This window comes from Heterodontus francisci, chromosome 6, assembly GCF_036365525.1.
Source record: "Heterodontus francisci isolate sHetFra1 chromosome 6, sHetFra1.hap1, whole genome shotgun sequence".
Taxonomy (NCBI): domain Eukaryota; kingdom Metazoa; phylum Chordata; class Chondrichthyes; order Heterodontiformes; family Heterodontidae; genus Heterodontus; species Heterodontus francisci.
This window is the reverse complement of record NC_090376.1, coordinates 120,142,066-120,158,319: the sequence shown is the minus strand read 5'-3', so window position 1 is coordinate 120,158,319 and position 16,254 is coordinate 120,142,066. Positions and strand designations below refer to the sequence as shown.

General features: G+C 42.6%; 1 protein-coding gene across 2 annotated transcripts in view; it reads left to right on the top strand.

The window, feature by feature from the left end:
- si:ch73-390b10.2 (Golgi pH regulator) overlaps positions 1-15,858 on the top strand; it is a 62,336-nt gene extending 46,478 nt beyond the window's left edge. Inside the window, exons 10-13 of one of the 2 annotated variants that reach the window (XM_068034201.1) lie at positions 1,732-1,827; positions 4,661-4,750; positions 8,911-8,976; positions 13,571-15,858. In XM_068034201.1, the coding sequence (XP_067890302.1) occupies positions 1,732-1,827; positions 4,661-4,750; positions 8,911-8,976; positions 13,571-13,777 (459 nt within the window). In that variant the 3' untranslated portion in view covers positions 13,778-15,858. The remainder of the gene's footprint in view (positions 1-1,731; positions 1,828-4,660; positions 4,751-8,910; positions 8,977-13,570) is intronic. The other variant, XM_068034200.1, reaches the window with a different exon arrangement.
- Positions 15,859-16,254: the final 396 nt, after the last annotated feature.

Sequence of the window (16,254 nt, the reverse complement as noted above, 5' to 3'; positions counted from 1 at the left end):
CAAAGAGAAGCAGTTTAAAATTTGACACCTTTAAGGCTTGTGGAATAAAGTTGCAATGTTTATACACAATTTTTGAAAATGTTAGTTTTTCTTTCCACACCTTTAACAAGAGGCACATAGAGGTCTGTGGCCACGCTGCACGATGATAGGTCTCCCTCCCAGCCAGTCTCCATCCCTTCCCTCCGAGCAAACTCCCTGGCAAAGACCCAAGAGCCAGCAAAATAGTCCATTGCCAGTAGTTCAGCCAGGGTCTGGGGACTCCTCTCTGTGGTGAATGGACATCCCACCACGGCGTATTTGCTCTCCAGTTCTGCAACATCGGAATACCTGGACCCTTGTCTCCTACTGCTTCTTTCTAAGATACAAATTGTGATGCACCTGTCACTATGGTGTATGGGCAGGAAAACACCAGTTGGTCCATCAAGCCTGCCCAACACACCATGATGCCCGAGCATCACAATTCGATACTTCCTCCCGCTATCTCCTCCCTCCCGCAGCCATGTAACCTCCTGGGAGAGGCAAAAAAGCTATAAAAAGAAACCCAGGACCCAAATAGGGAAAATAATTCTGGAGAACTCAGGCGATCGACAGCAGCCGGGGTATCACACAGCGCCTGTGTGCGTTAACTGTTAAACCGCTTCCCTATTATATGATACAATCTGTCCAATAGTCACAAACCGGTCCAATCCAACTGCATCGTTGGAAATATAGATGATCTATGTTACATCTATCAATCCCACTATCATTTATCGCTTCAGTAACTTTGAATGTTTGAAACAAAATCACAAAATATGGTGTACTTTTTTTCCTCTCAGCATTCTGTGAGAAAACTGAAAACCAGGCTTTGTTCAGTGTCTTGTTACTGTATGTATTATCGTAAGTCCTGTGTTGATATAATTGAACACACCTGCAAGTATTAACAGGTTCTGCCTTATTCCAGATGTGGGACAGGATGGTGCATCCATCCTGATTTAGTTCTGGTTGTAAGAATCTTGCTTGTCTGCTCCAGTCTTTTGCCCCTTACATAAGGTGCCTGTCAGTAGAAACATTTGCTAAGACACCTATTTACAGAGACAGTTTTGCTGCTGTTTTAAAGACTAGATTCAAAAGCTAGTGCTGCAACTAATTTATTGTTGAAGTAGTGGTTTGGAATCTCAGTGTTGCAATCAATGTTCGATTTCTGTAGAACATAAATTTCTACTATTCTCCTTCACTCAAAGGTAGTGGAAATCTGGAACTCTCTTTCCCCCAAAAAGCTGTTGAGGCTGGGGATAATTGAAAACTTTAAAACCAAGGTTGATAGATTGTTGTTCGGTAAGGGTATTCAGGGTTTCAGAACCAAGGTGGGTAGATGGAGTTAAGTTACAGATCCTCCGTGATCTAATTGAATGTGGGACAGGATCAAGGGGCTGAATGGCCTCTTCCTGGTCCTACGTTTTGTTGTTGCTGTACAACAGAACGACTACAGAGAGCTCAATGAGAAAGTTTTAAACACCCAGGTGCACTTTTTGAAGTCCGCATTGAATCTGATGCTGCAAAGTGAGGGTTCATTCAATCTTCTAATTACATTCTGTTATCAGTCTGGAATTTTAAGCTATTTGCGAGCTTAGTTCTCTTAGTTTTATAAAATGCGTTAATGTGGACAAACTCTGATGTAACTGAAATGTAATCCATTGTCGATAAACCTGGTCTTGGATGTTTGATTTGTATTTTTCCTCACTGGAACTGCAGGCAACCATAAATATCGTCTTCGATCGCGTTGGTAAAACAGACCCGGTCACTCGCGGTATTGAGATCACAGTGAACTATTTGGGCATTCAGTTTGATGTAAGTAAAAGTATTGTCCAGTGTGGCACCTGATTTCTGGATCTTGGAATCGTTCTTTTAAGGATGGACTTCTTGTAATGACAATAAGTAACGCTGGTTGAATCCCTACCATTCTGATTTTTAAACTGCGCAGTTCTTGCTCAACACCTACCTACCTGTCTCACACCTGCCGCTTTTCATCAAGTTCTCCAAAATAGATTTTAAGAATATAAATAGAGTTCAGGAGTGAGGGAAAAGGCGTTTGATTGTCAAAGCTCATCACTTCAATAAATGAGATACCAAGCTTTTGTTTTTGAAGGCTGTATGGTTGGTGTTTCATGGAGGCCACATACAAAGTTTTAATTAAGTCTTCATTCACTTACACATGTCTCAAGTTATTGGCGTTAACAGAGCTTAGGATTCCAATGTGGGATAGAATCTTACAGCACAGGAGGCCATTCAGCCCATCATTCCTGTGCCAGCTCTTTGAAAGAGCTATCCAATTAGTCGCACCCTTCTGCTGTTTCCCCATAGCCCTGTAAATTTCTCATTTTCAAATATTTATCCAATTCCCTTTTGAAAGTTACTATTGAATCTGTTTCCAATGCCCTTTTAAGCAGCGCATTCCAGATCACAACAACACGCTGCATTAAATTTCACCTCATCTTCCATCTGGTTCTTTTGCCAGAGATGTAGCCACCAGTGCAGAAACAGTCCTTTGATAATCTCCAGGCTCACAGAATCAAAACAAACCAACTACAGAGGAGGTGCTGTCATAGCTCCATACATTAATATTCCATAAAGGAAGTTGACCATTTTCACTTCTTTATCTCTTGGCATTTTATTTTATGGAACTGAGCTCAGGTCTGAGGAAAATAATTTGCAACATTTCCAGTTCCCTTTTGAATGTGACCTTTTCCCATACATCACATCAAAACAGATAGCTATCTCAACAACGTCCTTCACATGGCACTGATCAAAATAACCTGCTTGAAATTTAAGAGGACTAAGACAATTTTCAAGCAAAGCAGTGTGTATAATATGGAAAATTAATTCTGCCATGTGAATTCCACGTGAACCCTCACATTGAGTGTGGGTGGTCATGTAGGTGTGAATACTGTTCTTTCATTTTTCATAGCTGACAACATAAAAGTCAGGAATAAAAAACAAAGATCATGCAGTCCATCAAAGTTCAGCCTTCTGGTGCATGAACTTTTCAGTCATGTCATCTAATTGTACTTTGAGTAATCATGTTATCACGTTTGATAGATTGTTCCAAATATTTATTTTTTCCTCTAATATTTGTCCTTTTATGTCTGCTAAATATCAGTGGTGGCTCAGTGGGTAGCACTCCCGCCAGAGTCAGAAGGTTGTGGTTTCACGTCCCACTCCAGGACTTGAGCGCAAACTTCAAAACTGACTCTCCAGTGCAGTATGGAGGTGCTGTTATTTTGGATGAGACATTAAACCGAGGCCCTGTTTGCCCTCTAGGGTGGACTAAAAGATACCATGGCACTATTTCAAAGAGGAGCAGGGGAGTTATCCCTGGGGTCCTGGCCAATATTTATCCCTCAATCAACATCATAAAAATAGATGATATAGTCATTCACACATTGCTGTTTGTGGGAGCTTACTGTGTGAAAATTGGTTACCACATTTCTTACATTACAGCAATGACTACTGTCAGGCAAACCCCACCTGCCAGAACTGAAGCACACATTATTTCGCCACATGAACATTAAAAACTTTAAAAATTGCAATCTCTGACTGGAAGCAAACAGTGGGGACTCAGCACTTTCTCCAATACACAGAGTGGTCAAACCAGTTCTAGTCACATGTTTAGCAGGCTGGACCTTTTGGATTTGAACTTCCAACAAAGGATGTTGAAGAGACTGTTCCATAGAAGGAGCTAGTCACATGACTAACCTGCTGAGCACCCTGGGAGCTTTTTGAATTTGAAACTCCCAACAAAGAGACAAAGTCGTGTGCTCCTGAAAAAGATCATCTGGGACTGAGATCATCTCTCCTGTCTGCCTGCCTTCATCTCTTCCCACGGAGCTGAATCTCGTGAAAACATGTGAAACTCAAAGAGAGAAGGGTTTGCCATGTGAATAAAGTTTTAAGATTACTGGGCCCCAATGAATTGCAAGACCATAGCTTTAATCGAGGACTACAGTGAGCTTGAAAAACAGGAACAAGATATTGCCACAAGCTGTTCTACTTCTCTTCTCTATTCCTATCTGCATGTTTATATTGCGTGTGCATGCTAGCGTGAGTGCGTCGTATATCAGTAGGCATGAACCCTATTCAAGTTTAAGTTTAAGGTTTTTAATAAATTCCCTCTTTATGCTTTAAACCAAAGAAAGCTTGTGTGTGCGCAGTTCTTAGCCTTATAATTGGAAACTGTGAACACGGATTTACAAAAAGGGGAGCTCAACACACAGTGTATTTAAAATTAAACCCTGTTACGATAAGACGGGGTGAAGATAGCAAGAGACCCCGAAACACATCGCTCACCTGGTTGTAACACTACACTTCAGAAGTACTTCATTGCGGGTAAAGCATTTGGGACATCCTGATGTTGCGAAAGATGCTATAGAAATGCAAGTATTTTCTTTGTGTTCTTACCTGTGTTTTCTGCAATTATTTAATCGGCTCCAGATCAACTGATGAAATAAGGTTCTATAAATACCCATTACATGAAATATAATCCAGGTATCAGTTTTTTTCTCACTGGTGTAAGATATTAGCCCTGAGTTATTATACGTTTTCTCACGGCTCCTGGTTTCTGAGCAGAACGTGAAACATTCTGTCTTCAAGTAAACATTTACATGTTAGTTTCCTTTGAACACAGGTGAAATTTTGGTCTCAACATATCTCCTTTATACTTGTGGGAATTATTATTGTCACCTCCATTCGGGGCTTGCTGATAACACTCACCAAGGTATGTACAAGAACTAAATTTAACTTCTATCACGTGTTTTTATTCAGTGGAAAGGAAAGCTGGATTTTTATATAATTTCTATTAATCTGCTGATTTTCTTGCTTCTATGTAAAATTTATCTTATTTCTGTCATGGTTATCTGCCACAGCTGGTTGTTAGGTTTGAAATATAACATAGAACCATTGAAAAATTACAGCACAGAAGGAGGCCATTCACCCATCATATCTGTGCCGACTGAAAAAACTAGCCGTCCAATCTAATCCCACCTTCCAGCACCTGGTCCATAGCCTTGCAGGTTACATCACTTCAGGTGCAGGTCCAGGTACCTTTTAAATGAGTTGAGGGTTTCTGCCTCCACCACCGATCCGGGCAGTGAATTCCAGACACCCACCACCCTCTAGGAGAAAAAGTTTTTCCTCATGTCCCCTCTAATCCTTCTACCAATCACCTTAAATCTGGTAATTGCCCTCTCTGCTAGGGGAAACAAGTCCTTCCTATCGACTGTATCTAGGCCCCTCATAATTTTGTACACCTCAATTAAGTCACCCCTCAGCCTCCTCTGTTCTGAGGAAAACAACCCTAGCCCAATTTAGATTGGGGGTGGCTGTTGGAGGGTATATCAACATCTGACATGTGGGAGTCTTTCAAACGTCAGCTGATTAGAATCCAGGACCAGCATGTTCCTGTGAGGAAGAAAGACAAGTTTGGCAAGTTTCGGGAAGCTTGGATAACACGGGATATTGTGAGCCTCGTCAAAAAGAAAAAGGAAGCATTTGTAAGGGCTGGAAGGCTCGGAACAGATGAAGCACTTGAGGAATATAAAGACAGTAGGAAGGAACTTAAGCAAGGAGTTAGGAGGGCTAAAAGGGGTCATGAAAAGTCATTGGCAAACAGGATTAAGGAAAATCCCAAGGCTTTTTATACATATATAAAGAGCAAGAGGGTAACCAGGGAAAGGGTTGGCCCACTCAAGGACAGAGATGGGAATCTGCGTGGAGCCAGAGGAAATGGTCGAGGTGCTAAATGAGTACTTTGCATCAGTATTCACCAAGGAGAAGGACTTGGTGGATGATGAGCCTAGGGAAGGGAGTGCAGATAGTCTCAGTCATCTCATTATCAAAAAGGAGGAGGTGTTGGGTGTCTTGCAAAGCATTTAAGTAGATAAGTCCCCAGGGCCTGATGGGATCTACCCCAGAATACTGAGGGAGGCAAGGGAAGAAATTGCTGGGGCCTTGACAGAAATCTTTGCATCCTCATTGGCTACAGGTGAGGTCCCAGAGGACTGGAGAATAGCCAATGTTGTTCCTTTGTTTAAGAAGGATGGTAAGGATAATCCAGGAAATTATAGGCTGGTGAGTCTTACGTCAGTGGTAGGGAAACTATTAGAGAGGATTCTTCGGGACAGGATTTACTCCCATTTGGAAACAAACAAACTTATTAGCGAGAGACAGCATGGTTTTGTGAAGGGGAGGTCGTGTCTTACTAATTTGATTGAGTTTTTTGAGGAAGTGACAAAGATGATTGATGAGGGAAGGGCGGTGGATGTTGTCTATATGGACTTTAGTAAAGCCTTTGACAAGGTCCCGCATGGCAGACTGGTGCAAAAGGTGAGGTCACACGGGATCAGAGGTGAGCTGGCAAGATGGATACAGAACTGGCTCAGTCACAGAAGACAGAGGGTAACAGTGGATGGGTGTTTTTCTGAATGGAGGGATGTGACTAGTGGTGTTCCGCAAGGATCAGTGCTGGGACCTTTGCTGTTTGTAGTATATATAAATGATTTGGAGGAAAATGTAGCTGGTCTGATTAGTAAGTTTGCGGACGACACAAAGGTTGGTGGATTTGCGGATAATGATGAGGATTGTCAGAGGATACAGCAGGATATAGATCGGTTGGAGACTTGGGCGGAGAAATGGCAGATGGAGTTTAATCCGGACAAATGTGAGGTAATGCATTTTGGAAGGTCTAATGCAGGTGGGAGGTATACAGTAAATGGCAGAACCCTTGGGAGTATTGACAGGCAGAGAGATCTGGGCGTATAGGTCCACAGGTCACTGAAAGTGGCAACGCAGGTGGATAAGGTAATCAAGAAGGCATTCGGCGTGCTTGCCTTCATCGGTCGGGGCAAAGAGTATAAAAATTGGCAAGTCATGTTTGCAGCTGTACAGAACCTTAGTTAGGCCACACTTAGAATATTGCGTGCAATTCTGGTCGCCACACTACCAGAAGGACGTGGAGGCTTTGGAGAGGGTACAGAGGAGGTTTACCAGGATGTTGCCTGATCTGGAGGGCATTAGCTATGAGGAGAGGTTGGAAAAACTCGGATTGTTTTCACTGGAACGACGGAGGTGGAGGGGCGACATGATAGAGGTTTACAAAGTTATGAGCGGCATGGACAGAGTGGATAGTCAGAAGCTTTTTCCCAGGGTGGAAGAGTCAGTTACTAGGGGACATAGGTTTAAGGTGCGAGGGGCAAAGTTTAGAGGGGATGTGCGAGGCAAGTTTTTTACACAGAGGGTGGTGAGTGCCTGGAACTTGCTGCCAGGGGAGGTGGTGGAAGCAGGTACGATAGCGAGGTTTAAGAGACATCTTGACAAATTTATGAATAGGAAGGGAATAGAGGGATATGGGCCCCGGAAGTGCAGAAGGTGTTAGTTTCGGCAGGCATCAAGATCGGCGCAGGCTTGGAGGGCCGAATGGCCTGTTCCTGTGCTGTACTCTTCTTTGTTCTTTGTTCTATCCAATCTTTCCTCATAGCTGCAACTTTCAAGCCCTGGCAACGTTCTTGTAAATCTCCTCTGTACTCTCTCCACAGCAATTATGTCCTTCCTGTAATGTGGTAACCAGAATTGTATGCAATACTCCTGCTGTAGCCTAAGCAGCATTGTATACAGTTCCGGCATTACATTCCTGCTTTTATATTCTATACCTCAGCCAATAAAGGAAAGCATTCCATATGCCTTCTTCACCACTCTCTCTACCTGTCCTGCCACCTTCAGGGACCTGTGGACATGCGCTCTAAGGTCTCTCACTTCTTCTACCCCTCTCAATATCATCCTGTTTATTGTGTATTCCCTTAACATTCAGTCTTCCCACCACCCAGTCTGAGTCTTGAAGTTAGGGATGACGCCCTGCACCAAAGTGTCCAGGGGCTGGACTTTCATTTTTTTGAATAAGACCTGTTCCTTTCCCTCTCCTCGATGCCAGCCTGTGCCCCTGGCCAGATCCCCCTCATGCCAGCCTGTGCCCCTGGCCAGATCCCTCTCATGCTAGCCTGTGCCCCTGGCCAGATCCCTCTCATGCTAGCCTGTGCCCCTGGCCAGATCCCCCTCATGCCAGCCTGTGCCCCTGGCCAGATCCCCCTCATGCCAGCCTGTGCCCCTGGCCAGATCCCTCTCATGCCAGCCTGTGCCCCTGGCCAGATCCCCCTCATGCCAGCCTGTGCCCCTGGCCAAATCCCTCCCTTGGTCACCCTGAAAGCCAACCTGCACCGTGGCTTCCATCACTTGACAACTCATTTGAGCAAAGAGGAAAGAAATAAACATGAAGAAACAGGGAGAACGCAGGTGAACGAGAACATGAGAGAGTGAGAGATGACAAGAGAGACAACCAGACGTCCAAGGTAGAAGTAGGAGGAGATAGAGAAAGAGAAATATAAGCATGATATGGAGCAAAAACAGCACAGAGACAGAAACCCAACAAAGGGGAGAGCAGTACAAGAGAAAAAAAACAAGGAAGAAGTGCGCTTACGTGCAAACTGTGCCTCTCTTACAAATATACTATCAAACACATATATTGTCTTTCTCTGAACACTCTGGTGCTCAGGCATTTTGTTTCTGCGTAACTATATGTTAGTTCATAGTTACTATAGCTGTTTTTTTAGAATTAATTTGCAGAATGTGGATGTCTGCTGGCAAGGCTGACATTTATTGCCCATCTCTGGTTGCTGTTGAGAAGGTGGTGATGGGTCTTTTGCACAACCCACCATCATAATTTTGAACACCTCTATTAAATCTCTTAACCTTCTCTGCTCTAAGGAGAATAATCCCAGCTTCTCCAGTCTCTCCATAACAACCTCATTCCTGGTACCGTTTTGGTAAGTTAGCTCTCCATATCTTTTGGTCTGTTTTAATTTAATGTTTGTTCTGTTTTTCTCCTAGTTCTTTTATGCAATCTCCAGCAATAAATCTTCTAATGTTATCGTTCTCGTTCTCGCACAGATTATGGTAAGTAATGAAAGTAATGGCGGGTGGATGGGCTTGTTGATGCAGTGATTTACAGCCAGTCCAACTGAGGGGACAAAACCTTCTTCCATCTAACATACGAACATATGAATTAGGAACAGAAGTAGGCCATTCAGCCCCTCAAGCCTGCTCTGCCGTTCAATAAGTTCATGGCTGATCTGTTTGCTGGCTGTAAGAGCCCTATATGAAATGAGTTTGGGTATTTGCAACCCAGTTCCTAGAATGGAATTGCTCTCAATTCAGTGTGAAATTTTGAGTGATTTGGAATATTAAAAAAAAAACAAAGTGCTGGAAATACTCAGCAGGTCTGGCAGCATCTGTGGAGAGATAAACAGGGTTAACGTTTCAGGTCGATGAATTTTCATCAGAATTCCTGAAATGTTAACTCTGTTTCTCTCTTCACAGATGCTGCCTGACCTGCTGAGTATTTCCAGCACTTTCTGTTTTATTTCAGATTTCCAGCAACCGCAGTATTTTGCTTTTATTTTGGGATATTTAAATGTCAGGCGGATCATCTCACATTGGGGCCAAGAATAGGAATTGTTGTAGCTAACCTGAGATTAGATCCGAGATATCTGTGGTTAGCACTCTTGCCTCTAGTCAGGTTGTAGGTTTAAGTCCCAGTCCAGGCTGACATTCCCAGTATAGTATTGAGGGAATGCTGCACTGTTGGACGTGCTGTCTTTCAGATGATGTGCTAAACATAGCAAAACACCCAAATGAGCAGTTTCATTGATATCTCTTCTAATGTTGTGCAGTAGATGCATTTTACCTGATGTCTGAATGCAAGCTTTCTTTATAAATAATATAAAGGAATTTCTTCTCTCAGAGGGTCGTGAATTGGAATTCTCTACCCAGAGAGCTCTGGAGGATGTCATTGAATATAGTCAAGGCTGAGATGGACAAATTTTTGAACTATAGGACAGTCAAAGGTTATGGGGAACAGGCAAGAAATTGGAGTTGAGGCCAGGATCAGATCAGCCATGATCTTATTGAATGGTGGAGTAGGCTCAAGGGGCTGAATTGCCTACTGCTGCTCCTATTTTTATGTTCTTTAAGTGATCTTAGAGTGAATCATATGGCTGTTGTATGAATGATTGCTGTTCTATTTAATGTTCAGCTACAGAAATGGAGCTTATTTATAATACATTAGCACTTGAAATTTGTTTGCTTTTTCCAGACTGCTCCTGTTGTAAATTGCCACATTTTATAATGCGGGTTGCCTGTACAAACGGGTTGCACTGTAATTACCTCCTCTTCCCAGTGGAGGCACTGGTAGGAGGGTGTAAATGCAGAGTGACCAGTTGAGGCAGTTTACATTATAAATTGCAGGGAGGTTTGCTAGTGCTGTTGTGGGGGGAGGGGGGAAGTTCAACTAATTTGGCAGGGGATAGGATAGAGAGTGGGAGGTACTGTAGGGGGTGATGCACAGCCAAATATAGAACAGAAACTAAGTCAGTCTGGAAGGCAGAGCAAATATAGACCTGTTGAGGCACAAGCGAATAATGCAAGGCTGGATTGCATCTATTTTAACCTAAGGAGTCTTACAAGTAAGGCAGATGAATTGAGGGTGTTGATTAACACATGGGAATATGATGATATTGCTATCACTGAGACATGGTTGAGGGATAGGTAGGACTGGCAGCTCAATATTCCAGGGTATAGAACCTTCCGGCATGATGGGGGGTGGGGGGGAGGTGTAAAAGAGGAGGTGGCATTGCATTGTTGATCAAGGAGTCAATTACTGCAGTAAGGAGGGATGATATCTTCGAAGATTCTTCAAATGAGGCCATATGGGTAGAACTTAAAAACAAAAATGGGGCAATCACTTTTCTGGGAGTGTACTACAGGCCTCCAAACATACAGGAGCAGTGATATAGGCAAATCTCAGAAAGGTGTACAAATAATAGGGTAGTAATAGGGGATTTCAACTTCCCCAATATTAGTTGGGGTACTCTTAGTGCAAAAGGCTTAAAGGGAGCAGAATTCTTAAAGTCTATCCAGGAGAGCTTTTTGAGCCAGCATGTAGTGAGTCCTACAAGAGAAGGGGTGGCACTGGACCTAACCTTAGGGAATGAAGCCGGACAAGTGGTGGAAGTCAGTGGGGGAGCATTTTGGGGATAGTGACCATAACTGTAAGATTTAAGGTAGTTATGGAAAGTACAAAGATGGACATGAAATAAAAGTACTGAATTGGGGGAAGGCTGATTTCAATATGATAAAACAGGATCTGGCCAAAGTGGACTGGGAGCAGCTACTTGTAGGATAGTCTACATCAGACCAGTGGGAGTCATTCAAAAAGGAAATAGTGAGAGTTCAAGGCCAATATGTTCCCGTAAAGGTGAAGGGTCAATACAAGTCCAGGAAACCCTGGATGTCAAGGGATATGGAGGATTGGATAAGGAAAAAAAAGGAGGCTTATGGCAGATTCAGAAGACTGAAAACAGTGGAGGCCCTAGAGGAGTATACAAAGTGTAGGGGGGTACTTAAAAAAGTAATTAGGAGAATGAAGAGGGGCATGAAAAATCACTGGCGGGCAAGATAAAGGAAAATCCCAAGGCATTTTATAAGTATATTAAGGACAAGTGGATAACCAGGGAAACAGTAGGGCCCTTTAAGGACCAAATTGGTGAGGTTTTAAATGATTACTTTTCATCTGTGATTACTATGGAGAAGGACGATGTTAGTTGTACAGATCAGGGAGGTGGATTGTGATATACTTGAACAAATTAGCATTGAAAGGGAGGAGGTTTTATCAGGCTGAAAAGTGGATAAGTTCCCAGGCCCAGATGAGATGTATCCCAGTCTGCTATGTGAGGCAAGGGAGGAGATTACAGGGGCTCTGACAAATTTTCAAATCCTCTCTGGCCACAGGAGAAGTGCTAGGGGACTGGAGGACAGCGAACATGGTACCATTACTCAAGAAGGGTAGTAAGGATAAACCAGGTAATTACAGGCCAGTGAGTCTAACATCAGTGGTAGGGAAACTATTGGAAAAAATTCTGAGGGACAGGATTAATCTCCACTTGGAGAGGCAGGGATTAATCAAGGATAGTCACATGGCTTTATCAGGAGGAGATTATGCCTAACAAATTTGATTGAATTTTTCGAGGCGGTAATTAGGTGTGTAGATGAGGGTAAAGCAGTTGATGTAGTCTACATGGACTTCAGTAAGGCTTTTGATAAGATCCAGCATGGGAGATTGGTTAAGAAGGTAAGAGAAAATGGGATCCAGGGCAATTTGGCAAATTGGATACAAAATTGGCTTAGTGACAGGAGGTAGAGGGTGATGGTCGAGGGTTGTTTTTGCGATTGGAAGCCTGTGACCAGTGGTGTACCGCAGGGATCGGTTCTGGGACCATTGCTGTTTGTAGTGTACATTAATGATTCAGACATCACTCTAGGAGGTATGATCAGTAAGTGCGCAGATGACAGGAAAATTGGTGGTGTCGTAAATAGTGAGAAGGAAAGCCTTAGATTACAGGATGATATAGAAGGGCTGGTAAGACGGACAGAGCAGTGCAAATGGAATTTAATCCTGAGAAGTGTGAGATGATGCATTTTGGGAGGACTAACAAGGCAAGGGAATATACAATGGATGGTAGGACCCTAGGAAGTATAGAGGGTCAGAGGGACTTTGGTGTACTTGTCCATAGATCACTGAAGGCAGCAGCACAGGTAGATAAGGTGGTTAGGAAGGCATATGGGATACTTGCCTTCATTAGCCAAGGCACAGAATATAAGACCAGGGAGGTTATGATGGAGCAGTATAAAACGCTAGTTAGTCCACAGCTAGAGTACTGTGTATAGGTCTGGTCGCCACACTATAGGAAGGATGTGATTGCACTGGAGAGGGTGCAGAGGAGATTAACCAGGACGTTGCCTGGGCTGGAGCATTTCAGCTATGAAGAGAGACTGGATAGGCTAGGGTTGTTTTCCTTAGAACAGTGAAGGCTGAGGGGGGACCTGATTGAGGTATACAAAATTATGAGGGGGGCAGATAGGAAGAAACCTTTTCTCTTAGTGGAGGTGTCAATAACCAAGGAGCATAGATTTGAGCTAAGTGGCAGGAGGTTTAGAGGAGATTTGAGGAAAAACCTTTTCACCCAGAGGGTGGTTGGAATCTGGAACACACTGCCTGAAGGGGTGGTAGAGGCAGGAACCCTCACAACATTTAAGAAGTATTTAGATGAGCACTTGAAATGCCATAGCATACAAGGCTACGGGCCAAGTGCTGGAAAATAGGATTAGAATGGATAGGCTTAATGGCCAGTGCGGGCACGGTGGGCCGAACGGCCTCTTTCTGTGCTGTATGACTCTAAATGTTTAGTAAAGGAACTTATAATGGAAAATAAACATAAGGGCAGTAGGTAATGATTTTAAAAAGGGAACAGAATTACGTCTGATCAAATCCCCCATGGCTTCATGCCTCAGTCTTGACTCCAAACGCATGTAACAGCGCAAAGAATGAATAGTAGCATTGAAAATTTTAATAGGTATTAACTAACATCTATTCTGATGTGCAGAATATCCCAATGTTCACAGTTTTATCCTCTCATCCTGTCTCTTGGTGCAGGGAATGTATTTTGTGTCATCAGTATTGCTGATGAGAATGAGCATGCCCCTTGAATATCGCACCATTGTCACTGAGGTTCTGGGGGAACTGCAGTTCAATTTCTACCACCGCTGGTTTGATGTCATCTTCCTAGTCAGTGCACTGTCCAGCATCATCTTCCTCTATCTGGCACACAAACAAGCCCCAGAAAAGCACATGAGCTTTTAAACCACTACTGATCCAGGCACGCAACTTCTGTGTTCACATCCACTTTCTAAACCACTGGACCTTAAACTTCCATCAAAATCGGTCGTTCGAATATTGAGAGGACTTGAGAAAGAACAATATACAGACCAGCCTGCTTGGAGTCGACATACCTGGATAGTCGGTGGTTTGATGTAAAGGATATATAACATTTAACTTACAGAAGGCTTCATTTGGATAAATATCAAACAAAATCACTGCTAAAGTTTACAATTATTTTTGAATTGAAGGAATTGAAATCATATAATAAGTCAGTTTCTGAAAGCTGCCAGTTGCTGTTAGAAGGATTTTTTTTGTATGGTATTATTTTTAAAAAAATGTTATTCCATTCCATTCACTGTAATGGAGGAAAAGCTACGAGAAGTATGCCTGCAGTTTCCCAGTGTGTGCTCCCAGTAAGCAAGGCTGGGAGTGTGCATTTATAAAAGTTTACCCTTAATTCCCATCAGCAGATAACCTCAAAGCTTTAGGAACTTTGCGTAGGAATTTGATTGATTTCCCACTTTTTTTCCCACTAAAATTTCTGAAAGTTCTTTTCCTTGGCACGAATGGAATAATGAATTTTGATAAGACACAGCTCACCACCACTGATCTTGCAGTGTACTTTGGAGGGCTGTTGAGTGGTAATCCCAGCAACATTGTCACTTCTGTAGGTAGCCGCTCTTGAATCAGGCTTCTGATATGTGGAGTGTATCATCCTGACTATGCCTCATATTCTTTCAGTAAATGAAGTTCTGTGTCAATTCTGACCTTCAGATGGTTTTCACAGAAGCATCGTGTGCACTAGATGGAATTATCTACTGTAACTACATTGTATATCATCTGAGTCTACCTCAAGTGTGTCTAGATTTTTTGCAAGATCTGAAAGAGTCCTATTTTCTAGTATCTGATTTCCCCAAGTTCTTTATTACTTTGACTTCAGTGTTTCTATTGTGATGGTACTTCTGTTTTTTCCAAAAAACTGAAAGGGTCCAATAAATTTATTCTTTGTGCAAAAAGATTGCGTGTAGAAATCATGGATGTTTAATCCTAGCTTTAGCAGATGTTAAATTCATCATGCAAATGTGATGGCAAAGCCTTAATATTCTGAATATACAAGGTTATTTCCTTTTATTCAGCTCAACTTTCTTTGCACACACAGTACCTACTGTTAACACCTGTGCGAGGAGCTTGAGTGGTTTCTGTCCTCACCCACTGTTAACTGCCGATCTCCAAGATTTTGTTTTAAATCTCTATCTTGTGCCTTATTCTGTGCGTAAACCTCTTCGTAAACTTGTGGTCATCCAAAACTCTGCTGCCCGTGTTGTAACTCGCCCTGAGTCACGTTCACCCATCACCCCTGTGCTCACTGACCTGGATTGGCTCCTGCGTAAGCAACGCCACAATTTTAAAATGCTCACCTTTGTTTTCAAAACCCTCCATGGTCTCACCCCTCCCTATCTCTTCAGCCCCACAACCCTCCCAGATCTCTGCAGTCCTCCAATTCTGGCCTCTTGAGTATCCCCAATTTTAATTGCTCCACCATTGTGGACCATGCCTTCAGCTGTCTGGACCCTAGGCACTGAAATTCCCTCCCTGACACACTGCTTCCACACCTCTCTCTGCTCCTTTAAAACACTCTTTAAAACCTACCTCTTTGATCATGTTTTTTGGTCATCTGCCCGACCATCTCCTTATCTGGCTCAATGTCAAATTTTCCTTTAAAACACTCTTGTGAAGCACCTTGAGACATTTTATTATGTTACAGACACTGTATGAATTCAAGTTGTGTATGTATATCCAACTTTATTGTATATTCTTGCATTCTGGGTGTTAAATTACCAAATGAAGTGTATAGGCAGCCATTCCAGCGTCTACCGTCTAACAGTGTTTACTTTTCGATGATAATGTTGGATCGTGACATTCAAAGAAAGGATATGGCTAGAGTATTCTTTTATACAGCACAGAATAAACTGTGATCCATGTTAGTTGATCATTTTCATTATCTCATCTTAATATACACAGACATGCACAAACACACACACAAAGCTATAAACCGAAGCACACGAACTGTGGTTTACCAAAGGTTGCTTTAAACTTTGATAGAATAAAAATGAATTAGCAACTGAGTGAACTCGCTCGACCTTGATTAAAAAAGCTCCTGAGTTGTTAAGTCTTGAAAACGGCTACAAGGTCAGATGTGCTCATGAGTGTTGCTCAAGCACGACTATAATGGGAGCTTCCTGTTTATCAATCTCGCTTGACTGATGTAGGAAACAAAGCATAAAGAAAGCTGCAAATACTGAAAATTTGAAATGAAAACACAAAAATACTGAAAATACTCGACAGGTTCAAATGTATCTGTAAAGAGAGAAGACTCTTGGGTGTTGTCCCTTTTATCCAATCTAGTCAATGTATGCAACATTCACTTCTCTTTTCTCCATATAGATTCCATCGGATCC